General features: G+C 47.7%; 3 protein-coding genes and 2 long non-coding RNA genes across 6 annotated transcripts; 2 read left to right on the top strand and 3 right to left on the bottom strand.

The window, feature by feature from the left end:
- Nucleotides 1-2,807: 2,807 nt before the first annotated feature.
- LOC148120076 (G patch domain-containing protein 4-like) lies at nucleotides 2,808-3,152 on the bottom strand. The gene has a single exon (XM_087912339.1). The coding sequence runs from the start codon at nucleotides 3,150-3,152 to the stop codon at nucleotides 2,808-2,810; it is 345 nt and encodes a 114-aa protein (XP_087768465.1).
- A 483-nt stretch (nucleotides 3,153-3,635) lies between these two features.
- Nucleotides 3,636-6,447, bottom strand: LOC148120075 (uncharacterized). Its single transcript, XR_015739364.1, has 2 exons — nucleotides 6,307-6,447; nucleotides 3,636-4,700 (listed from the first exon to the last, which is right to left on the bottom strand). It is a non-coding gene; the product is annotated as an uncharacterized LOC148120075 (long non-coding RNA).
- A 1,340-nt stretch (nucleotides 6,448-7,787) lies between these two features.
- LOC125401370 (uncharacterized) lies at nucleotides 7,788-14,954 on the bottom strand. The gene is made up of 6 exons (XR_015739363.1): nucleotides 14,821-14,954; nucleotides 11,120-14,428; nucleotides 9,137-9,972; nucleotides 8,784-8,900; nucleotides 8,447-8,677; nucleotides 7,788-8,260 (listed from the first exon to the last, which is right to left on the bottom strand). It is a non-coding gene; the product is annotated as an uncharacterized LOC125401370 (long non-coding RNA).
- On the top strand, nucleotides 14,936-20,425 carry Mettl17 (methyltransferase like 17). Its single transcript, XM_048435621.3, has 14 exons — nucleotides 14,936-15,066; nucleotides 15,171-15,324; nucleotides 15,407-15,541; nucleotides 16,677-16,758; nucleotides 16,970-17,051; nucleotides 17,341-17,414; nucleotides 17,809-17,903; nucleotides 18,204-18,274; nucleotides 18,500-18,607; nucleotides 18,789-18,857; nucleotides 19,318-19,368; nucleotides 19,640-19,732; nucleotides 19,938-20,122; nucleotides 20,200-20,425. Exons 1-14 carry the CDS (start codon nucleotides 14,989-14,991, stop codon nucleotides 20,288-20,290), a joined length of 1,368 nt encoding a protein of 455 aa, XP_048291578.2. The 5' UTR covers nucleotides 14,936-14,988; the 3' UTR covers nucleotides 20,291-20,425.
- Nucleotides 20,426-20,524: 99 nt separating this feature from the next.
- On the top strand, nucleotides 20,525-23,922 carry Slc39a2 (solute carrier family 39 member 2). 2 transcript variants are annotated; one of them, XM_085698442.2, is made up of 4 exons: nucleotides 20,525-22,051; nucleotides 22,324-22,454; nucleotides 22,647-22,697; nucleotides 23,041-23,922. In XM_085698442.2, the coding sequence occupies exons 2-4, from the start codon at nucleotides 22,392-22,394 to the stop codon at nucleotides 23,671-23,673; spliced, it is 747 nt and encodes a 248-aa protein (XP_085554568.1). In that variant the 5' UTR covers nucleotides 20,525-22,051; nucleotides 22,324-22,391; the 3' UTR covers nucleotides 23,674-23,922. The 2 variants fall into 2 exon arrangements, with proteins under 2 accessions (XP_085554568.1, XP_048291579.1); XM_048435622.3 differs by having other exon boundaries at nucleotides 20,525-22,160.
- Nucleotides 23,923-24,149: the final 227 nt, after the last annotated feature.

Raw genomic sequence — 24,149 nt, 5'->3', positions numbered from 1 at the left:
AGGCTCTGTGTGTGTGTGTGTGTATGTGTGTGTATGTGCGTGTGTATATGTGTGTACATGTGTGTACGTGTGTGTGTGCGTGTGTGTACGTGTGTATGTGTGTGTACATGTGTGTATGTATGTGTACGTGTGTGTAAGTGTGTGTATGTGGGTGTGTATGTGTGTGTTCGTGTGTGTATACATGTGTGTATGTGTGTATGTGTATATGTGTGTACGTGTGTGTAAGTGTGTCTATGTGGGTGTGTATGTGTGTACGTGTGTGTGCATACGTGTGTGTATGTGTGCACGTGTGTGTACATGTGTGTACGTGTGTGTGTGTGTGTATGTGTGTATGTACACGCATTTGAACCAGGGCCTTGTTCATTCTAAGCAAGCTGCCTCCCACAGGGCTATGTCTTCAGTTTTCTTTTATCTCCTTAGCAAGTTTACAAATAGATCTCTTCGTGGCATAACCCATAGGAACTTTGTTATATAATGATGACTTAAGTTGAGAATTTTCATCTTCTTACTTAAAAGGGGGCACAGTTTGGCTTCTCTTTGACATAACCAGTTAGCCAGTATGACTATTCTCAAGCCTGGGAGATTTGGGGATTGTTTTTAACATGTTTGTATGACTGTGTGACCTCCATGCACACACACATCACAGCTCATTCGTGGAGGTCAGAAGACAATTTGTGGGAACTGTTTTTCTGAAAGATTTCTGTATCCCGATATTAAGTCTCTCTGCCAATGCAACCAATCAAACCAAGCCTAATTAAGAATTGAACGTCCAAAAGTTCCCAATGGTCTCCAGGCCCTCAGAGAGGAGATAGGAGAAGGAACCAGAAACCATGTGACCTTTCCTTAAGAGGCCATTTAAATACCCTGCAGGCCTGATTAGGCATCTTGGGGGAGAAGTTGCTGTTTTGCCACCTTTCTGAGACTGGGCAGGGTTTGGTGGGGGAAGGGTGGGGAAGGGGAGTAGTGGGGAAGAGGGAGGGAGGGATGGAAGTGGTGGGGGGAGGAGAGCGGTTCAGGAGGGGGAGCTGTGGGGGGGACTCAACCCAAACATCTTCCACCAGGTGAGTTCCCCAGGGTAAGTGGAAAGGCTAACAGAGCAGACAGTGTGGCAGCTGAACAAAGGGGCGGCTCAGTCCTAGGGAACGGGAAAAACTGAGAGGCATAGTTCCATCACACCGCTCAAAGCAGGGCAAAATTTAAAGCTCTGACAAATTATTTCCATTAACCGTTTTCAAAACACAGGTTTCCACACGTAACTGAAACCACAAAACGTGAAGCTGTGGATAAGAAGGAAGTACCGTCCTCTGAAATAATAACCGCCATATTTCCTTAGGCCGTTGACACAAATACACACTGGCACTGCCAGCCTCTGGCTCCCAACACTCATACAATGGAACACACACGTGCACAGTGTGTACTCCTACAGGCCTTTACAAGTGCATATACTTACACGTTTGTAGACACCTATGAGGGGGCTGCAAGACCCTGAATACCTACTGCTTTTAGGAAAGGAAACTGGACCCTGAAAACAAGCTCCAGAGGATATCATCTGTGAACATCAGTTCTGCAGCAGCCACACTATGGGGCTTTCTCTCCACTAGCACGCAGTCGATCGGATCCACGGCCAGCAGCAGCTGTCATTGCCTGCCCACAGCGGCAGCACGCCCTCTACCGACTTCTCACATGATTGTGAGCCCAGTTTACTTTGCCCACGCTTCTGTCCATAAACTGGAAGTGACGTAAAGCCATCCTTAGGCAGACAATGAATCTCGGGTGGCTCACAAAGACAAAGATGGAGAGCTGTCTAGGGTGAGGTTTGGGATCCGGCCCACGCACGGCCTCGCATGCCCTCTCCAGCAGGCCTCACCTCAGGAACTACCACATGTTCAGCATTCCTGTTCACTTTCTTATGGAGACTTCACAGCATGGCCATGACCAAAGCATAGACGACAACACAGGAATATGATTAGACAAAAAGATCACTATCTGATGTTAAAACCCACAGAAATCTACAGAAACCTGTCTGTCCACATTCTTGACTTTTCTGTATGGCAGTCCTTCCTCCTGGGCGTGCAGCCAGATTTCTCCTGAGGTGAAGTGTCCTAACAGCTCCTGCTACACAGGTTAGTCAGAAATTTTTCTTTTTTTCTTTCTTGTCTCTTCTTCCTTTTGTGTGCATGTGTGTGTGCGTGTGTGTGTGTGTGTGTGTGTTTGACAAAGGGTTTCTCTATGTTATCCTGTATTTCTAACTCTGTAGACCAGATACCCTAGAATTCAGAGATCTGCCTGCCCTCTGCCACACAAGAACTGGTATTAAATGCACGCCGTACCACAATGGGATAGTAACTTTTTTTTATGACTAGCTCAAAGAGAGAAAATGCAAGGGATTCAAGGTCTGAGAAAACGGGGTTTAGAAAAGAGAAACTGTAGTTTCTATGGCCTGCATTGGAAAGGAAATTTTAAGCTAGGGACTGTGAATAAATATGAGTGTGTAACATGAGAGGGCTGGCTAACATGAAGAGGTCGGGCCTGCTTGTTTGTGGGTTTTTCTGTCCTCCCACCAGGTCCCCACAATTGTTTAGTCCCAGAGAAAATCACCCACACAGAGGACTCTATAAGTTATAATGCTGATTGGCCCGTTTGGTCAGGCTCCTTACTAGCTAACTCTCACATCTTGATTAACCCATTTTTTTTTTCTATTCTTCTTGCCTTTATAAGCCATCTGTGGGTTCTTCAGCATTTGGTTTTTCACCCTTTTGGTCACATCTGTAAAATAAGGATCGGGACCCAGTAAAGAACTGCACCTCTCATTCTGGTACCTTCACAAACTTCTGGTACAGCAACTTGGGCTTGGGGTGATTATGCTGGGTAGTCTCCATGGAAAGGCGCCTTATCTGCACTCCGTCCTTCCCTGTGTCCACTACCAAGCTGGCTGCAGTCTTGTTGAAGAGATCACTCCACCAGTGGTTTGTAAACTCCTTGGCAGGGTCATGTCCCACCCCATGGGTGTCTTGCTTCAGCGTCACCTTGAGGGCCTGGGTGATGCCATTCTCATTTCGGCCCAGGCCCTTGCCTTGAGTCCATCCATGTTTTAGCAGCTGCTCTTCAGCAAACTTCATCCCACGACTCTTGACCTTTGGGGTGACACTCATGGCTGGCAGAGAGTCTTTGTCCTCAGATTCTCACCAGGGAAGATGTGGTACCATCTTTCAGTGCGTGGTCCTCTCCGTGGACGATTAACCCATTTTTCTGATCTATGTTAGCCATGTGGCTCAGTACCTTTTTCAGTGGGGCAGCTCACATCCTGCTGCTTCAGTGGTCTGGGTAGAAGTGGGAGGAATCAACTTCCTCCTCCCCAGCTTCAAACAAGCCTTCTCCTGCTCTCCTTGTATCATTTCCACTTCCTATCTGGTTTCCCCACCTACACTTTCTGCCTGGCCAATCAGCGTTTATTTAAAACATGATTGACAGAATACAGACAATTCTCCCGCACCATGAGTGTGTGTGTGTGTGTATGTGTGACATACTTTTCATTGTACATTCTTAATTTCCATGTAGTTTTGTGATCACATAAAATGTTACATTTATTACTGAATACACTTCCTTAATTTAATATATGCAAGCACACACATATATAATTTATAACATAAATTATATTTTATATAAATAATTCTTTTATATTTATAAAATGGTCAAACATCTGTTCCATGTTCCCCATTTGAGCCTGGGAAGACGATCCGTGAGAACAGAAGTCCCAAACGATGAAGAATTCCTGAAATGAAACCTGACGCTGTCTAATTAATGCAGCCCTGATGTGACCTCCAGAGACGTTGCCCAGAAGCAGAGACAAGGTTCTCTGCACCCCACCTCACTCCTCTCCTCTCCTTCATGTCTGCTCCACTGAGACACTAAGGAGATGTTCTTTAGACTTGCCTGTCTTTCAGAGAAGAGAATTGTAGTCGGACAAACTATCTCTTACATCTTAAATTAACCCATAGTCTTTAACCTACGTCTGTCACATGGCTCACTGCTCACCTCTCCATACTGCCCATGCTGCTTCCTCCGAGTCTGGCTGGTGACTCTTCCTCTCTTCTTCCCAGAGTCCTCTGTGTCCCTGGAAGTCCCACCTAACCTCTTCTGCCTAGCTATTGGCAAAGATGCATCTTCACAGTGCACACAGAGGACAAATGTCCTGTAACAACAAGCAGGTTGAGCCTGAGGCCTGTGGACTGCCCAGTGATGTCCAGCCTCTGTGGACATCAACATTGAGGTTCCCCGACAGCCTCCTGTAGAACCTGGTAGCCCAGGACACCAGCTCTCCCTGTGAACACACTACTCGCAGCTCCCTGATAATACGCCAACCTCTCCAGGAGGACGTTTGGACCTATGGTGACAGAGAGATGACCCTCCTGACAGACCCATGTGTTGATTAGCTTGAGTTCTTTAGTTCATTGAAGGAGTCCGACGTCTGGGAGGTGTGGTGTTGCCTGTCGTTTGTCCTCTTGCATTTGAAGGTGTTGGTGGGCTTGTAGACCCCACAGACCCTTCTGCTCCACATCATCAGACCATAGCCTTAGTTGAAACTGTCACAGATCCTGCATACCAAGGAGGCATGACCATGTCAGCACACGGTTTGGGGTCGAAGAACATCTGAGTCAGCAGCAGAAGCAAGAGGAGGGTCTTTGTGGAAGCCGTAAGTCCTGTGAGAGCGAAGAACTGAGGATCAGGCTCTTTCTCAGTGCCCCCTTTCTCTATTGTCAAGGAGTTTGATCCCCAGAATCCACACAGTGGGAAAACCAATTCCCACAGGTTGTCCTTTGACCTTCACGCGTGTGCCTGTGTGTAGCAGCCCTCCCTCTCTCTCTCCTCCCTCCTTCATTTTCTCTCTCTCTCTCTCTCTCTCACACACACACACACACATACACACATACACACACATACACACAGAGTAAATGAGTGAATATGAAAAATATATTTTGAAGGAAAGAAAGAAATGCCTTATGCAAAATGCCTCTGCTAGAATTTCTTCCCACACTTCCTACCCCTCCTCTTCACCACCCCAGAAACTAGCTTACTCACCCCATCCTCTACTTCTTCCGTGAGCCTTCTTTTTCCTACGCCTCTGCATGGCCCAGGATGTTCTCAATCATATTTCTTTAAATATGTGTGCATGTGTGCGTGTGTGTGTGTATGTGAATGTGCACATGTGTGTGAATGTGTGCATGTGTGTGCATGCGTGTGAATGTGTGTGAACGTGTGTGTGTGTGTGTGTGTTTCAATCCCCAGCCCCTTGCCCAACTCGCAAACATAGCACATAGAGCAGACATTGCACTACAGAAATGGAGTGGTGTGTGAGATAATTACAGCCAGAAACAATCAGTTCTCAGAGTCTGTGGTCCCGTCTGGTGGATCAACACCAGAATTATTAATTGCCATCTGTTGTATTTATGTCATGGCCAGTGACACTCAACTTCTAGAGAATAGTTAGGTCAAGTGATGTTCCCATGCCTCAGGTGTCTTTCTGAAAAAAGTAACATGGTTGTGCATTTTAAGCTTGAACATGCTGGCCTGCTAATCAGGGTTGCTTGCTGAAATGTAAACCTGTAACTCTGTATCAAAGGAGCTATAACAATAAAAATTAGCCTGGTGTTACAGTTTGCACTGTGTGCTACCTTGCCTTGAATTCTCCAGTTTCCTGTTTCAAACAGGATAGACAATTTGGCTGGCTTCTTACACTTTACATCAGATTCCCCCCCCCCCCATATCCTTGTAAATCAAGGAAAGTATTTAACAATCCCTTTGTATAAGGAGATAACTGAACCTCGGGGTATTTCAATGACTTATCCAAAGCCAGACAATGGCGAGCCTCTCAAATTGCCCCTGAAATAATGTGCTCTGGCATTTCCATTAGAATCTTACTTCTGCTCTACCTGCTGTGACTCACGCCTGTAATCCCGGTCACTCTGGTGCCTGAGGTAAGAGACGCACAAGTTCAAGGCCTGCCTGGGCAGCTTACTAAAATCCTGCCCCCAAATAAAAAGATACAAATAATGTTAGAGATGTAGTTCAGTGGTTAAGTACTTCTCCAGTAATAGGAGAGGAGGCGAGGAGGGGAGGAAGGCGAGGAGAGAAGAGAGAAGAAGAAAAAACACGAGACAAGAAAGGAGGAGTCGGGAGGAGGAGAGCGAAGAAAGATCGATTGCTTAACTCCGCCTTCTAACCGCTCCCCCGGCCCCTTTACCCGCCCGTTCTTCTCCCTGGGACCACAGCTGCCTCTGCCCTCCAGTGAGAATTCTTCACCCTCACCGTCTTGATGTCACGCAACCTTCTTTACCCAGCTCTAGGCTGAGGATCGCACAAAATTGAGAGCCAGGGATTCTGTAACTGGAGCGGCATTGTCCCTGTCTCCTCATGAAATATTCGTCATAGAGTCCAGCCGTGGTGAGAAGCCGGCGAGGGTGGTGAGGCTCAGGGCTCACTTGTTATCTTCAGGGAATCGAAGCTGGGGTTGTCCGTGCTGAGAGTTGCACGAGTGCGCCCACAGTGGTGAGAGACGGCGCTGCAGAGACCTAAGGATCGGGGGTGAGTTGGACTCCCATGATATGAGAGGAAATGACTCTACTCCCTGAGCCTGGCTTTTCTCACCCGTCATATGGGGAAATAACCTCGTTTATAGTTAGATTTCTGTTGCTAATAACGCAACATCTCAGACCAGGTAAATTAATTTTGACTCACAGTCTGGGTTGTCCAAAGCTGAGGGGCCATATCCCATGTTGGCCTTCTTAATGGCAGACTCCTGAGGTGATACAGGGCATCACAAGGCAAGAGACAAAGGGCATGGATGTGTTATAGTATCTCATCTTATAAAGCCACCAGGGGCCAAGAGGTGGTGATGCATGCCTTTAATCCCAGCACGAAGGCAGCAGAGACAGGAAGATCTCTGTGAGTTCAAAGCCAGGCTGGTCTACAGAGTGAATTCAAGGATAGTCAGAGCTGTTACACAGAGAAACCCTGTCTCAGAAAAACAAAAAATAGATAGATAGACAGATAGATAGATAGATAGATAGATAGATAGATAGATAGATAGATAGATAGATAGATAGATGATAGATAGATAGATAGATAGATAGATAGATAGAGATTATAGATGGATGGATAGATGATAGATAGATAGATAGATAGATAGATAGATAGATAGATAGATAGATAGACAGACAGACAAATAGGTGGGTAGGCAGACAGGCAGGCAGACATACAGAGTTCTACCATGGCATCATCTATTCTTAGAAAAGAATCAAAAATTCCCTTGTAATGCATGGCCCACAAATAGCACATGCTATGTGATTCTTTTCTGGAAGAAATGGGGATGTTTCATGGAGAAAGGCTGTCTCGGTCCCCAATGCCGATGTCTCTTCTCCTAGTCTCCTGATTAGTGTCCATCTGACTCTTCATGACAAGCAAGCACTTATTCTGTTTATTTAATTCTACATCATTTTATCAGGGTTTCTCTGTAGCCCTGGCTGTTCTAGAACTCACAGATCAGGCTGGCTTTGAACTCAGTGACCTGCCTGCTTTTGCCTCCCAAGTGCTGGGCTTAAAGAGGTGTGCCACCACTGTCCAGTCGGCAAGTATGTTTTTAAACACGCTCCTCTTAGCCTGAAAGCCTTGGGGCAATAGGACAATTGTGATCATTCTTCACTCGTTCCATTCTCAGAAGACACTGAAATATAAAACCAAATTTCATGTTACCTTACAGTGTGGCAAAACTCCCTTTCCTTTTCCAAAGCTTCTTTTTCTAAAGCCCTTTATTAAAATTGTTCTGTTGAATTTACAATTCTCCAACTATGAGTCATGTCCATGACTCTTCCAGAAGGAACTCCTGCCCCAGCAGAAGTGCTTGCCAGCTAGAAAGGCCATTAGAAATAAAGGAACTTTTGTCTTGTGTCCCAGGCTTTGGTGCCTGCCTGTCTTTCCTATTTAAGAAGCGATCCCCACCTCAGGGTCTCAGGGAGAGTGGAGGTCCTCCATGATACCAAGGGGACAAAGGAATGCAACTCATTCTTGCCAGTCTACCACAAAGATTTCTGTAGACAAGATGAAACTGGAACCCTGGAGCAAAGGAACACGGCCATCCCTTGGCTCTGGTTACATCACAAACGGCCTTCGATGCAGAGCAATGATACTGCCACAGATGTTTGGCATTCATTTCTTCACAGTAAAGTTGAGTAGCTTCTCCAACGCTCATGTCTGTACAGTTTCTCTGTACGGAATAACAGTGATCATTAATAACACAGTAATCATTTTCCAACAACTTGCTAAGGCTAAAGCCAAGTTTCCCTTTCTTTCTTTAAAGACTGATTTCCTCTTATGCGGAAGGGGGCAACGTGCACATGAGTACAGACGCCCAGAGAGGCGAGAGACATCAGACCCCTGGACGTGGACTTACAAGCAGTTGCGAGCCATCGATGTGAGTGCTAGGAACTGAATCCCAGTGCTTTCCCTTCAGGAAACTGTCTCAGGTTCAAGCCTGGAGTCACAGGAAGGGCTCCCCCAACCTCGTTAGAGCCACATCATGCAGAAGTGTCTTAGCTCGTCTTTCTGTTGCTGGGATGAGATCATAACCAAAGCACCTCCTCAAAGACGGCAGTCCCTCGTGGAGGGAAGTCAAGGCAGGAACCTGAAGGTGGGACCTGAAGCTGAGGTCATAGGCCACCTGTTTAAGGCTGACACCAACCACAGTGGGCAGACCCTTCCACATCAATCACTAACCAAGAAATACCCACCTCCAGGTGGTGGTGGTGCACAACTTTAGTCCCAGCACTCAGGAGGTAAAGGCAAACTGATCTCTGTGAGTTCGAGGCCAGTCTGGTCTAGGACAGCCAAGGCTACACAGAGAAACCCTGTCTTGAAAAACCAAAAATAAAGTAAAAATCCTTTCCTCTTTTTTTTAAAAAAAAAAAGAAGAAGAAAGGAACAAAGGAGAGAGAGAGAGAGAGAAAGAAAGAGAGATACTCCCTATCCTTGGCAATCTGAAGGGGGCATTTTTTTTTTTCTGCTGAGGTTCTCTCTTCTGAAATGACCCTAATTTGTGTCAAGTTGGAAAAAAAAAACCCTCAGTAGCACAGGCAGTACAAACCCCAAATTGCTGTGGCGCCTAGGTAGGGACTCTCCACAGCAGACTCCACTCTCTTGATAGGAAGACTCAGACACTAAAACGTCTTTAGCTGCAGCACTTGGAGCTCAGGAGGCAGAAGCATTCAGATCTCTGTGAGTTACAGGACAGCCGGGGCTACATAAAGAGTCCCTGTCACAGAAACAGAAAAGAAGCAGAGGGAGGCAGTGTAACTGTGGACTTCACTGAGCTCCCCAGGTCTGAGGCTAGTAAGCGTCTGCTGGTTTTGTGTGCAGTTCCTCAGGCTGGGTAGAGGCCTCTCCTACCTAGGAGAGAAGGCACATGGAGTGGCCTGACTTCTCTTGAAGGAAATTATTCTCTGATTTGGCATCTTGGTCACTACGGGACCAGGGCCAGGACGGTGCAATCAGTGGCAAACGGGTTAAAAATCAAATGGAAATCACACAGCATACCACCCCCAGAGATCCAGGAATGTGGTGTCTGTCGCTCTGATAAACCCCATACCAAAAGCAACCTGGAAAAGGAAAAAGTTTAGTCGGCTTATATACATCCTAGGCACAGTTCAGAGCTACCAGACCTCTGAAGAACAGAACCGCTTTCTCATGCCTAGATCTCAAAGCAAGGCACAACCTTTTAGCATGAAAGTGCATCAGCAAACACCTGAAGTGAGCTTTACATAAGAGATATGACTCAGGGCTGGAGAGATGGCTCAGAGGTTAGGAGAGCTGCCTGCTCTTCCAGAGGTCCTGAGTTCAACTTCCAGCAACCACATGGTGTCTCACAGCCATCTAGGATGAGATCTGGTGCCCTCTTCTGGTCTGGTGGCATATATGCAGACACTGTGCAGACACAATAAATAAATCTCTTTTAAAAAAGAGATATGACTCGAATTTTTACAGAAAAAAGATTTAAAATCAATTGATTTTGAAATAAAAACAAGAAAATATGTTTATTGGAAAATATTTATATGATATGACTTCTCTTTTCAAATTATAGTCTCCCTGCACACAGATAGCAGGTCCTGTAAATTCTAGCACCCAGGGGCAAAGGCAGAAGGGTCACAAGATCAAGCCAACCTAAGTTGCATAGAAAGATCCCATCAAATGAAAGGGCAGAAAAAAAAGAAGGTGGAGGTGAGGGAGAAGAGAAAACTAGTGGGGGTCATGGGAAAGCTGGTTTTGGTGGTGCACACACACCTACGACCCCAGCATTTGAGAAACAGAGGCAGAAGGATTGCCAAGAGTTTACTTAGTTTACATAGCTAGGTCCAAGCCAGCGCTCAAGCCACACAGCAGAACCCTGTCTCAAAAAGAGAGCGAAAGAAAGGAAGGGAGGAAGAAGAAAAACGGACTGGGGAGATGGCTCAGGGGCTAAACTATCCACCCAAGCCCAGGGAGAAGCACAGTAGTGCGCTACTGTAACCCCAGGGCTCCTACAGTGAAACGGGGAAAGAGAAAAATTACCCAGAAGCTTGCCAGCCAGCTAGCCTAGAGTGTGTACTCTGCCAGTAGCAGAGATAAGAAGAGGGACTTTGGCTCAACAAGATCAGATGTAGGCGCTCTGATCTCCAAACACACACTATGGTACTAGCACACCTACACACACATACACACCATATACACACATACTCACCATACATACACCGTATTCACATATACACACTGTACACACACACACACATACACACCCATACATAAACATACAAAAACAATTCAGGGAAAAGCAGAACTCGCTTAAGATGCTGAAGTTCTAATCATCCCTGAGATGATAGGCGAGAGGGCTTTGGGCGCAGAGACGCCACTGGAACTGGCCAGAGAGCAATTGTTTCAAGCATTGGTTTTGTCGGTTCTCTTGGGGTGGGCTGTCTGTTGTTGTTTTAGTGTGTATGACAAGGTTTCGTGTAAGCCAGAGAACCGGCCTGGACTCCTGACCGTCTGCCCTCTACATGCCCAGTGCTGGGATGGCAGGCTGCACCACCACACCTACCTATTTTACCATCTCTGTCTTGCTCTGCTTTTGTCTTTATTTGATATTTTGAGCTGGGGTCTCCGTGACTATCCATCCCAGGCTGTCCTCCCGCTCCACCTCCTGAACACTGGGATCACAGGGAGCCAGTCAGGTTTGCTGTCGTCTTTGGGACTTGGATGCGGTGGAGTCTGACAGAGCGAGAGAAGCTGGGGTTGATGTCAGGATTTTCATGGGTCTCTGCCCCCAGGAAACACCTGATTTCCTGACTTACAACAATGTGGGAAAGCCCAACTTAGTTGGGAGGTGATTCCTGGGGCCGGATTCTGCGGTGTAAAAAATGAAGAAAGCTAGGTGTGCGCAGGCGTTCATTTCTCTTCTGACTGGGACTGTAATGTGACCAGCTAGCTGCTTTAGGCTCCTCCCGCCTTGGCTTCTTCATCACTAACCTAAAATAAAGCCATTCTTGCGACAGTTGCTTGGTCAGGATATTTTACCTCAGTAACGGGGAAGAAACTAAGATAAGCAACCTTGGAATGCCTGATCCTCCTCCTTGTACCTCTCACACTCTAGGTGCAGGAGCTGGAAACCAAGCCTGGGACTTCGTGCTTGATGAGCAAACATTTTCCAGCCGAGTTCCATCCCCAGATACTTTGGATTTTGAGACATGATGTCACGACATCATGATGTCACGATGTAAACCCAGCCAGTCTCAGACTTATCTTCCTCCTGCCTCAGCCTCCAAAGTGCTGAGATTATAAGATTATTACGCTTTTTAAAACACGCTTCCTTAGGTAGTTGGTGTTATGTCACACTGTCTAGTTTCTCTACACTCTTTGCTTTGAATGTAGAGATATAGATTGGAAATACATTCTTAACATGGCAGATTAGGTATGAAATGTTTTTTCCAGGGGGTGGGAGGAGGTAGATTAGATCCAGATCCTTATCTTGTCTATCTTGCAGGGTGGGGTATGTAACATTTCTGTGAGTGTCCTTCGAGGCCAGAAGCAAGCACTGGATCCCCTGGAGCTGGAGTTAGCCAAGGTTGGTGTAGGCTTCCCATTGTGGGTCCTAGTAAGTGAACCAGGATCCTCTGAAAGGATAGTAGGCACTTTTACCTGATGAGCACAGAAACAGAAAATAATCCTTTATCACATTTCAGTACTAATTATCCAAGATTTCTGCTCATTATTTTATTTATCTTGCGGGTATCCTGATTCCATGAGGACGATGCTGTTGCAGAGTTTTGTTTTATTTAGTTAAGTTTTTAAAAAAACTATGAATTAAGAACATGGTGATAATACCAGATGTGAGAGCTCATACCTTTGATTCCAGTACTTGAGAGGCATATAGATCTCTGGTAGAGGCTAGCCTGGTCTACATACCAAGCTCTGGACTAGCCAGGGCTACATGAGACCCTATCTCAAAGACAAACAAAAACAAAACAGAAGAACACAGTGGCATATGCCTAAAATTCCAGAACTGCAGAGACAGAGGCAAGACTGTGAGTCGAAAACCAGCTTGGGCTACATTGCAAGATTCTGTCGCAAAAAGCAACAACAGTCAAAAGACACACATTTATGTGGAGGCCTAAGTCAGTGTCTTTGTAACTGTTCTATTGCTGTGGTAAATCACCATGAGCAGAGCAACTTATAAAAGGAAGTGTTTAATTGAGGTTAAGGATTCCAGAGGATTAGCATCCTGTCAGGAACAGCTGGGAGCTCATGCATGGAACCAAGCGCAGAAGGCAGAGAGCTCACTGCGAATGGCACCGGTGTTCTGAAGCCTCAAAGCCCAGTGACACACTTCTTCCAACAAGGCCACACCTCCTAATCCTTCCCAAAATACTCCACCAACTGGGATCAAAGAATTCAGACACAGCCGGGAAGTAGTGGTGCCCACCTTTAATCCCAGCATTCTGAATGCAGAGGCAAGTGGATCTCTGTGAGTTCAAGGCCAGCCTGGTCTACAAAGGGAGTGCCAGGACAGCCAGGACTGTTACACAGAGAGACTCCTGTCTCAAAAACCGGGTGTGGGAGGGAATTCAAATGTGAAGCCAAGGGGACCTTTCTCATTCAAACCACCACAGTCAGCTCCTGTTGCATTTCCAATAAAAATGAACAATGTCAATTAGCAGTCTGGCTGGGGGTGGGACTGTCGCTCACTCACAGACACCACCAATTCTCTGAGTTCTTCTCATTCCCCAGTGTTCTATATTACCTGGCCCCAAACTGTTGTTTTTCACGTCTGTTTTTAAAATGATATGGACAAAGAATAACAATTAAAAGATACAGTCATGTCCCTTCGAATTCCAAAAGCACATATAAAAATAGTAGCATAAATTTATTGAAGGTTTGTTTTGACCCAGACATTTTCATATTTAATCATTACAACAACCGTTTACAGGGACCGACTGCCACTGCTCTAGAGTCTCACCAGCAAACAGCTGAGCCCCGGGGGCATAACCATTTGTGACAATGATATTTATTGTTTTACCACAAGTCAGTAATTTAACATAAAACTAAAGTACAAGAACTGCAAAGTGTAGGCTGGGCGGAGTGGCACTGGCCTTTAAACCCAGCCCTCGGGAGGCAAGACGGGCAGATCTCTGTGCATTCTAAGCCAGCTTGGTCTAGACAGTGAGTTCCAGGCCAGCCAGGGTTATGTAAAGACCATCTCTGAAAAAACAAACAAACAAACAAAAAAACAAAAACAAAAAGCCAACGAGAGAGAGACAGAGAGAGAGACAGAGAGAGAAGGAGAGAGAAGAAAAAAAGAAAGGAACCTTGAAAAGGACTGCAGTGGGTAGAACATTTCCACAGACGTCACACACACTCCCTCGAGTCTCCAAAGATTCATTTGATAAAGCCAGATCTCTACGACGCAAATACAAACCAGGCATCCAAGTATCTAGCTAATACAGTTGCCCACATGCGGTCCTTAATTATTCTATCTGGACTGACAGAATGCAGGGTACTCTTCTGCCCCCAAGAGGTTAAAGACGAAACCACAGCTGTGTGAAGGGCGGCTGCCAGGAATCAGTTTACGGCACGTGAGGCCTTTTTAATACCACACGTTAACACTTGGAACATTTAGCATAGAATTCTTCATTTGCATTCCAGGCACCAACAATCCCAAAATAGTGCATCGTTTAAAGGTGTAAGTCGGCCTTTCAATTTCCTAGCGCTTAATTCAGCTGTCACCTAATAAGTTCGTGGTTTTGTGTATATTTAACCACATGAAAAACTAAGTTAATAACAGGTATGTGGGAATTCGGTGTCCTGTGTGGAAGTTCTCAACAGAAAACCTGGAGCAGACTCGGAAAGACATCTAACAGATGGAAGAAAAAGTAAACCAATTAGGCTTTATATTCATTAAACCTCTAACTATAATAATTATTAACTTTCACTATCCTTGGCCACCTAAATCTGATTTTTGTTACGGTATTCTCCCGTTTTACACAGGAAAACTAGCCAAGACTCGGAATTTTCCAGCACCAAACGAAGACAAAGGAAGTCAACACGTTATCTTCACCTGCCCACCGACTCTCAGCCCCGCGCCCGCCCTGCCCAGGCCTCTGCTCCGCAGGTCCCCGCCCCCAAACACGCCCCTGCCCCGCTGATCCCCGCCCCAAACACGTCTCTGCCCCGCTGGTCCCCGCCCTCAGGTTCGAGCGGGCCTGAGACCACGCCCCCTCTGGAGACTAAACCCTTCTCACGTACGGTTTCCGTAAATAGAGATCGCTTATTGGCTGCTGGCAAATACTCTTCTCATTAGACGATACCGTCCGGGTCGAAGGTCCACGGAAGACGCTCTTAGCTGCTGGGTGGAGGGGGGGGGCCCGAGGGTCACAGGCATGTTCACTTCCGTTTCCGGTGTGCCCTGGAGCCATGGCTACCGCCAAGGAGGTGACGCTTCTGTTGACATGCTGCAGATCTTGCCGGAGCCTTCGAGGACCCCAATCCCGAGTAAGTGCATCCTTCCTCTGCTGGCATCTCTTGGAGGAGGACGACCTCGGCGATCCTCCCGCAGCAAGCACCTGCGACCTTTCTGTTTCTCTCGCGGTCTGCAGGCATTCGCCGCCCTCGTGCCCGGTGTGTCCCAGGTAGACAACAATTCCGATTTTCTGGGGAAGAAGCCCCATCGTAAGCATCCCGGCATCCTGCGTCTTCCGCACGTGCGGCTGCCACAAGCACTGAGTAACGCCGCGCAGTTACTGCTTCTTGGTGAGAAACTGCGGGGTGGGGAAACCAAAGAAACAAAACGAGGCCAGCACGCAGTGATGAGACTTTACGTCTGTGACCACAGAGAGACCCGTCCGCACTACAGAGAAGCAGGTACAGGCGCTCACCAACTATCTCTGGAGCCGACATTTGCCGGTAGAGCCGGAGGAATTGCAAAGACGAGCTGTGGACCTTGAGAAAAAATTCCTGGAAAAGCAAGGTGGGATTTAAGACTAAAAGTAAACCAGATTGAAATGTCAGAGGGAAATTAGCAGCAAGGAATCATTTAAATCTCAGATAAATGCTGCCGTTTCTTATTTGATGTTTAGTAGCAGCAGTTGTTATCGGATGCCCTACTAGAAAGTAGATTGGGACGGAAAGGCTAGTGGGTGGATGGCTGAAACCCACGTCAGGAGTAGAAAATTATTACATTTAAGATTATTTTCAAGATTGTGAACTTCATATTGCAAGTTTACCCCTTATTCTTTCTGTATTCCCTGCATTTCCCGCAGTTCCTGGTTCAGAGTAGCTATGAAGAGACACCTTGGCCACGGGCAACTCTTATTAAAAGAAAGCCTTTTAACTGGGGCTGGCTTCTGTTGTCAGCGTGGTGACGAGCATGGCAGCATGCGGACTTGGTGCTGGAGAAGTAACTGGAGTTTCAGCATCTGATCTGCAGGCAACAGGAAGAGAGAGACTTTGGGCTTGGCATGCAAACTGCCTCCAATGATACACTTCCTCCTAAGAGGCCACTCCTCCTAATCCTTTCAAATAGTGTCATTCCCTGGTGACTAAGCATTCAAACAATGAGCTGATGGGGGCCATTCTCAGCCAAACCATCACAGTGGGTATTTGTAGAATTTTACATGGCACTGATCTCAACACACTCGCAGAACTTGGATTTCCAAGCCTCTTTCTATGGAAATATTGAAACTCTGTAACTCCTAAGTGCATGGAAGGGGAAATGTCCATAACATGCCCATGTTCTAGCTTTCAGACTGCGATTGTGTGGGCAGAGACATGGTGTGGACTTGATCACCTTCTACCAAATGGGTGAAGTGAGGACCAACTGATCACACAATAAACGAATGCAAAGCTTTTTAGAGTTTTATCAGATTTCTGTTTACTATGAAGCAAAACTTGGATAGATTAAGTTGATTCAAATACTATTAGAGGCGAGATCTGTTCACTCTGGGATGGTGGCAGTTCACGCTCTCCCGAGGTGTTCTCTGGGTTTGGCCTCTCTTGACCTGTGAGCCTTTTCTCAGGTGGGAGGGGAAGGATTCCGTAGGCAGTGTGCTATACTGGATCTGACTTGTTCTCCCAGGCCCTCACCTCCAGCCCTTCTCACCTAGACTCAGCTCAGACAGAGGAGAAGCTTCGTGAGGCAGTACTGCACGCCCTGCGCCGGACCACCTACCATTGGCAGAAGCTCAGGTAAGGACTTGTCCAGAGGGTACAGAGAAGAAATGCTGAATTTGAGGAGAGCTGAGATGATGTCGCCTTGTGTTTGAGAAAGCTCCCTGGGGTGTTCTGTGTTGGACAGGGAAACCTAGGGGAGTCCTCTCCAAATTCTTCACTTCCTAAACTTTCGAGTCACTGTGGGATGGGTTTATCTCCTAGTGGGAATGACCGATTTCTTTTTCAGCTATAATGAAGAACTGAGTCTGATATACATGGCAGCAAGATTAGACGGTGCTTTCGCAGCGGTTTTCAGGGCGTTCCATGAGGTGAAAGTCTCAGCTTCCCACCTGCCCCTTTTATCATTGGTTTATTATCTGTAAATCAGTCTTTTGTGATAGTTCTTGGAGTGTTATGAGCATGTTCATTTAGCCTCTTTATCCTTTAAAAAAGATTCTGTGGCCTGAGAAAGGTTTAGAATCAGTGAGATGTCTCCTGTCTCAGAGATTTGTATTGGGTCTTGACCATGCATTCTTTCCCTTCTGTCATGGCCCCCTATTGTCTCTCGGGTTCTTAGTGCTAACTTACCTTTCTCTGCGTGTTGTGTGTTTTCCTCAGATCCAGACTCGAGTTCCAGAGTTCCAGCCACAGACGTTGATGGACTTTGGATCTGGTACTGGTTCTGTTGCCTGGTAAATAGCTTTCCTAACCTTGGTCCTGTCAGGTCCAATTCTAGGGAGTCAGTATCAACAAACCCGGGTACCAGAGAACAAGGCCCTCAGATTATCCAGGCAGAAGAAGGTGTTTGAGCTAGGGTCAGATTCAAAGAGTGACCCATGAAAAGGCCCGGTACTCGGGTCAGAAGAAAAAGCAATTTAGTGTAGGGAGGAGATTTTGCATACTGATCAAAATATTTTGTCTACAAGTCAGTGTTTGAATCATCTGTCATTTATTTCGGAAATTATAAATGTACTAATAAATAAAATAACACTGTTAGTTTATCTGTTCTGATCCTGTCTGTAGACTGAGAGCAGGTGAGTATGTCCATGTATCAGAAGAATTGGTGGTTTTTTATCTTCATCTCAGGGCTGCTCATAGCACTTGGGGCCACAGCCTCCGTGAATATGTGTGTGTGGACACTTCAGCCGCCATGCTGGGTTTGGCTGAAAAGCTACTAACAGGTAAGACCAAGCTCTAATCTTGGGATTTCTAAAAGCTGAAGGAGTAGGAAAGCGTTCTATTGGGATGTAGAGGAGAAAGATATAAATTATAATCTGAGCTCCTTCCATTCTTACAGTAGAGCAGTGTTAGAGGCCTTTGTGGAGCCCTGGGTGGTTGGACAGGGTCAGCAGGCCACATTTTAAGGCTCCCTTCCAGTCTTGCACCTCCCGACTGGGGTTGTCATCTGAGGCGTGTCTCCTAACTGAGCTGACTACTCGTGAAGCTCACATTCCCTCAGCTGCTGTATCTTTCTCCCATAGGTGGTTCAGAGTCAGGGAAGCCCTGTATCCCCGGTGTCTTCTTCAGACAGTTTCTACCTGTGTCACCCAAGGCAAGTAGGCTGTTCTCGGATAGCTGTGGTTTCAGCCTAGGCATCGTGGTGCACACCTATAATCTCAGGACTCAGGAGCCGAGGCTGGAAGATTACCATTAATTCAGGTCTAACATGGGTTACATAATGAGATATCTTGGGATCAGGGGTATTTAGAGGTTAGGAATTTGTTGTGCTTTTGGGGGGAGATGTCACGTCTGTTGTGTCCCTTGTCTTGGTTCTCAGGTCCAGTTTGATGTGGTGGTGTCAGCCTTCGCCCTCAGTGAACTGCCCAGCAAGGCTGACCGCACTGAGGTGGTGCAGAACTTGTGGCGTAAGACAAGCCGTTTTCTGGTGAGTTAGAGTTCTTTCCCCTCAGGTTTAAAGCGGTGCTGTGGTTCTGTGCCTTGTCCTCTTGTTATCACCTAGTGCTTCTCTTCCTTAGGGTCAGAGTGCCCACTTCCCACCTGACGGAGCTACCGGCACTTGTTTCGTGGGATTCAGAGTGCCTGCTCATTGTCTCTGTTTTTAACAGGTGTTGGTGGAGAACGGAACGAAAGCTGGGCACCGTCTTCTCATGGAGGCCAGGAGCCTGGTCCTCCAGGTAAGGTTCCTTGTCCTCAGGTTCTCCACCTTTGTGTCGTAAGCCACTGTCACACTGTCACATGCCTGCTGCCCGGTTCTCACGTCCGTGACAGCGTTCACACTGCAGATTGCACGAGTGCCTCAGACAGGTGTCGCTCGCTCCTTGCTCCTTTCCAAAACTACTTTCCTGACTCCTGATTGAAGGTGCTGCTGAAACCGTGTGAGCCATCCTAAATACAGCATCCTAAATTTACCTGTGGGAGAATGGGGGATATTTGAGTGGAGGTTGCTGGCGGGAGAATACATTGCCAGGTCCCTGCCTTTTTGCTGTAGTGAAGATAAATCTGTTGTTTGGCACCGTAGAGCTGTAGCCAGCTTAACTCGGTGAGCATGGTTTGTCAGTATGAGAATTATTCTGAGGAGTCCTCAGTTCTCCACCTGTAGATCCCACAGGGTCAGCTGTGTTTCCTTGACTGCAGGAAAAAGAGAAGTCCCCTTTGGATCTTCAGCCTGGCTTCGTCTTTGCCCCAGTAAGTACCACTTCCTCCTGTTGTGTCGTCCAGAGGGTGATGCTCAGCCACTCTCCCCTCCTTTCTTTCCCAGCCCCTGTTCCTGTGTCCCTTCTTCCTGGCCTTTCCAGTGTGTGTGCTGTGGTGCACGTGTGCATGCTACAATGCGCTCGTGGAGGTCAGAGTCTGTCTCTGCTTCTCTGTGGATTTAGGGGATCAAAGTCAAGCCATGAGGTTGTGCAACAAGCCTTCCTCGGTCCCAGCATCACTGAGGGTCTCTTGTGTATTGCAGTGTCCCCATGAGCTCCCTTGTCCTCAGCTGACAGCCTCCAAGCCCCTGGCCTGTAGCTTCTCCCAGGCTTATCATCCTATCCCCTTCAGCTGGGTATGTACTCTCAGAGTTATAACAAGGAGAATAGCCTAGGGAAACAGGATGGATTAATAGATGGATAGATGGGGGTGGAGGGTGGGAAGTGCTGCAGAATTCCCTGGATAACCTGGAGCTCTATGTGAGAAAGGACTTCAGGCACGTAAGGGGAAGGAGCAAAAGGATCTGTTCCCTCTAAACAGCCCCTGTATTCTTCTTTCAGAATAAGAAGCCGAAAGAGGAAACATTCTCTATGGTAATCCTCGCCAGGGGGTCTCCGAAGGAGGCTCCTCGCTGGCCCCGCATCACTCAGCCTGTCCTTAAACGGCCTCGCCATGTGCACTGTCACCTCTGTTGTCCAGACGGGCACACGCAGCATGCTGTGGTTACTGCCCGTCGGCATGGCAGGTACTGGCGATGTGAGTGGCTGGGGAAATGTAACAAGAACCTGCAGCCCCTGTTAATGCCTATTTCTTGTACCGCAGGGATTTGTATCGCTGTGCCCGTGTCAGCTCCTGGGGAGACCTTTTGCCTGTGGTCGCTCCGTCCCCTGCTGAAGAGCCCACAGAGAGTTGACGAGGATGCGGATGTAACAAGTGTTTTCTTCCATCACACCTGCCAAGGCCGAGGCTACCTGGTGTCCAGGAAGACAGTGCTGGTACCCTGTGCTTGTTGTTTGAAATTTTAATAATAAATTTGTTAAGAACAGAAGTGGATGTCATGACTTTTAAAGATGTGGGGTCAATTGTCCTGGCCTGTCAGTGATTAAGAGAATGCTGAGACCTCAGGCAGTGAGCTCGCACTGCTTCAAGGAGATACTTCCTTGAAAGATGGCTAGGGTTGTGGGGAAAGACACCTCAGGCCCTGTGAGAACTGGCTCAGCAGGTCCCAACTGGTGTTTATGTGGGCCTCTGAAGTGGGAACTAGCAGTTAGCTGACTTCTTTACCCCTGTCTCTGCAGAGGTAACCTTCTCTGGAGTTGGCCTCACTTTTCCCTCAAGGCTGGTCCCATCTCCAGCCTTATCTAGATCTACTTAGAATGCTTCTGTTTATTTAGTTTGTTTCCATTTTCCTGTTTCCTTTCTAGAACAACCCCAGTTCCCAGCAGGAAATGGTAACAAACCTTCAAACCTGTCAGGAGGGTACCCACCCAGAAGGCAGGGCCACTCACTCGGAGATTACGACCTAGAAAGGGAAAAGGGCAAGCTGGTAACTTCACAGGTTTTGATGAAAATCAAGGTTCTTGGATTCCTTGGCACCAATGGACAGCTGATGGACCATTGAGCAACCCTAGGTTCTGCACAGCAAGCTCGTAAACTGTCCTGTATGATTGCAATGACAAGGTTGGCAGTTGGTAATTATAGGAATAGAAGCAAGAACATAGCACAAACTTATCTTTACCAAAAGAAAGAAAGTGCCCTGCCTGGGCTTTGTGTTTGTTTGAAGTTTGTGGATTTCTTTAGACTTTAGAGAAAGAGAAGCAAGCATTTAAGCTTTTGTAAGAGAAAAAACAGATAACGATTCCACTGCTGGGGCTTCAGAAGCCGTGACAAGTGGGACATGGTGACCCACTCTAATCACAGCACAGGAGAAACAGAGGCGAGTGAATTTCTATGAGTTTATCAAGGCCAGCCTGGTGTATGCAGTTCCAGGCTAGCCAGGGCTACACAATGAGACCCTGTCTCCAAAAAAAAAGTGATGGTATCACTCCACATGCTCCCTTGGAAATTTCTGTGCCTGGAGCTATTTTTCTGGAATTAGAGGAAAGGGGAATCCCTTCACTTGCTAATTCCCACCGAAGAGAAGCAGCCCTGCTCAGCCCCACCCCCTCTACCCTCAAGTGGCCCCAAATCCTCTCTGAAAGGGTTCAGTTCAAGTATCAACATAGGAACCTGTGAGGCTTAGGTTAAGTGTCCTGACTGTGGCGCGGCCAGCTTGCCCCACACACACATTAGCTGGGCCGTAAGTACTGTCGATGGTCCCATTTGAGGTTAGATCAACCCCAGACATGAACTAAGGCTCCCCAGAGCTCTTGGATTAGTCACAGCATTGAAGAGAACATTTCACTGAGCTACACCTGGCAGGGAGTCTGGAGTTTCTGGTTTGGAAGCTCAGGAAGGCGTGAGGCAGGGGAGGGGCCTCCAGATAGTGGGAGGGCTGGTGGCTGGGGCTGAGCCCTCCTCTGCTGTGCTGCGCCCAGACTGTCAAGGAGTCCAGGACAAAGAGAATATCCACAGTCTCCTGGAATTCACGCAAGGCAGTGCTCCACTGTGGTCACCTCAGCTGCTGCATTTGTCATTCTGAAGCCTCTGCTCGTCCTGCACCCCAAAGATGGAGGTACTGCTTGGAGTGAAAATTGGCTGCCTGCTTGCCCTTCTGGTTCTCACACTGGGCTGTGGCCTTGCTCCCATCTACTTCAGATGGTTCCAGATGGATGCAGCTACAGGTAGAGCCCCGTTCTGTCTCTGTCCCTTACACCCAGGCTTATCTCAGACCTTCCCGACACCTGGCTCAGGTTCTCCCGTCCCCGAAGACCTTGGGTGCTGTCTATTGTTCTTCATTCATTTCCACTATCTCACTGCTAACTGGAGATTAACTTTTGCTTTTAGGTCGTCACTACAGAGTTCTCAGCCTCTTAGGCTGCATTTCTGCCGGCGTCTTTCTGGGAGCAGGGTTGATGCATATGACTGCTGAAGCCCTGGAGGGAATTGAATCAGAAATTCAGAAATTGGTGGTGCAGGTGGGTAGCAGGGGAACCGGGTGACCAGAAGCTGGGGAAGAAAGCGGAAAAGCAGCGGAGCGCCCTGTGGGTGGAGCAGCAGCTGGTGGAAGATGGTCATCTTGGGCTTCCAAGGGAAGCTTGGTTGCTGAAAGGGCAGGACAGGACTAGCGCTGCCTAGACTCGGTCTGACTTCTGGTTCTGTCTCCCTAGAACAGTACAGGAAGTACAGGCAACTCTTCTCGTGATGCTGCTTCCGGTTACGTACGTATCTACTGTTAGCGCCTGTCCGGAGAGTGAGCCCGGGATTTTGCAAGCCCTTCTGATGTGTGAGGAACCAGGAATCTCTTCCCTCAGTTCAACTGTAAAGCGAGAGGGCGCCAACTAACCCTTTGCTTGTGGGCCCTCAGGAAAAGCTCTTGCTTCCCTTCCTACCCTGGACCGTCTAGTATTTCTAACCCAAGAGACACCTTATCCCTGGTCCCTCTAGGTTTCTCACTTCTGCCTCATTCCCTGCTCTGTTCCTTTACCACATTTCCCATTCTCTTCTCACTCCTGGCCCTGTGTCCATCAAGTGCTCGATCTCTTTCCCTCTTTCTGTTCCTAGGTGGAGTATCCCTATGGAGAGCTCGTCATCTCGCTGGGCTTTTTCTTCGTCTTCCTTCTGGAGTCACTGGCATTACAGTACTGCCAAGGGGATGCTGGAGGATCAACAGTGCGGGAAGAGGAATGGGGAGGGACTCATGCCTTTGGATTCCACAAGCACCCGCCGGTGCCCTCGCCATCGCAGGGTCCCCTCCGCGCCCTCGTCCTTCTGATCTCTCTGTCCTTTCACTCCGTGTTCGAAGGCCTGGCCGTGGGCCTGCAGACCACAGTGGCGGCCACTGTGCAGCTCTGTGTGGCCGTTTTGGCACACAAGGGGCTTGTGGTGTTCAGCGTAGGCCTGCGGCTGCTGAAGGTTGGCGCCGGCTCGCGGTGGGCCACGTTCTGCATACTGTCGTTAGCACTCATGTCTCCCGTGGGCCTGGCCCTAGGGCTGACCGTGGCTGGAGCGGCCTCAGGACCAGGGCAGGGATTAGCCCAGGCTGTCTTAGAGGGAGTAGCAGCGGGCACGTTCCTGTACGTCACCTTCCTAGAAATCTTGCCGCGGGAACTGGCTTGTCCTGAGGGCCCTCTGGTCAAGTGTGGCTGTGTGGCTGCTGGTTTTGCCTTCATGGCTCTTATTGCCTTGTGGGCCTGAAAGATTCCTGCTTTGTGGGCCTATGTAGGATGACTTCTCCTGAGGACACGACCTGAATGACTTTGGCCCTCTAATATCTTACTAGGTACGGACTATCTCAGATTTTATATACGTGACATCCTGTTCTTGCTCAAGACTTAGAAAGAATGTTTTGTTTGAGTGCCCATTTAGCTGGAAAATTGGTATGAAACCATCACCCCAGAGTTGCTATTGTGTGTAATAAAATGACCTTTTGCCCTTTCCCTCCAATCACATTGTAATCCATGTCTCTGAGAAGGGAAAAGGGAGTAAGGATGGGATTGAGACTCGCAGTCATTTTAGTGGTTACAGGCCAGCCCCCAGACACAGAAGGATTGCTAAAACTTCTACCGTCCTTTGTGGCCTTACCCATGGGAGCTGAGAAACAGAACAGCATTTAGAGGGGAACGGATGTCTAAAAATAGAAAACGGGCTAGATATTTTCCCTTCACTACCTG

The sequence above is a fragment of the Myodes glareolus genome, chromosome 12 (assembly GCF_982192425.1).
Source record: "Myodes glareolus chromosome 12, mMyoGla1.1, whole genome shotgun sequence".
Lineage (NCBI taxonomy): Eukaryota > Metazoa > Chordata > Mammalia > Rodentia > Cricetidae > Myodes > Myodes glareolus.
The sequence above is the reverse complement of the archived record's forward strand: the minus strand, read 5'-3'. Positions and strand labels throughout refer to the sequence as shown.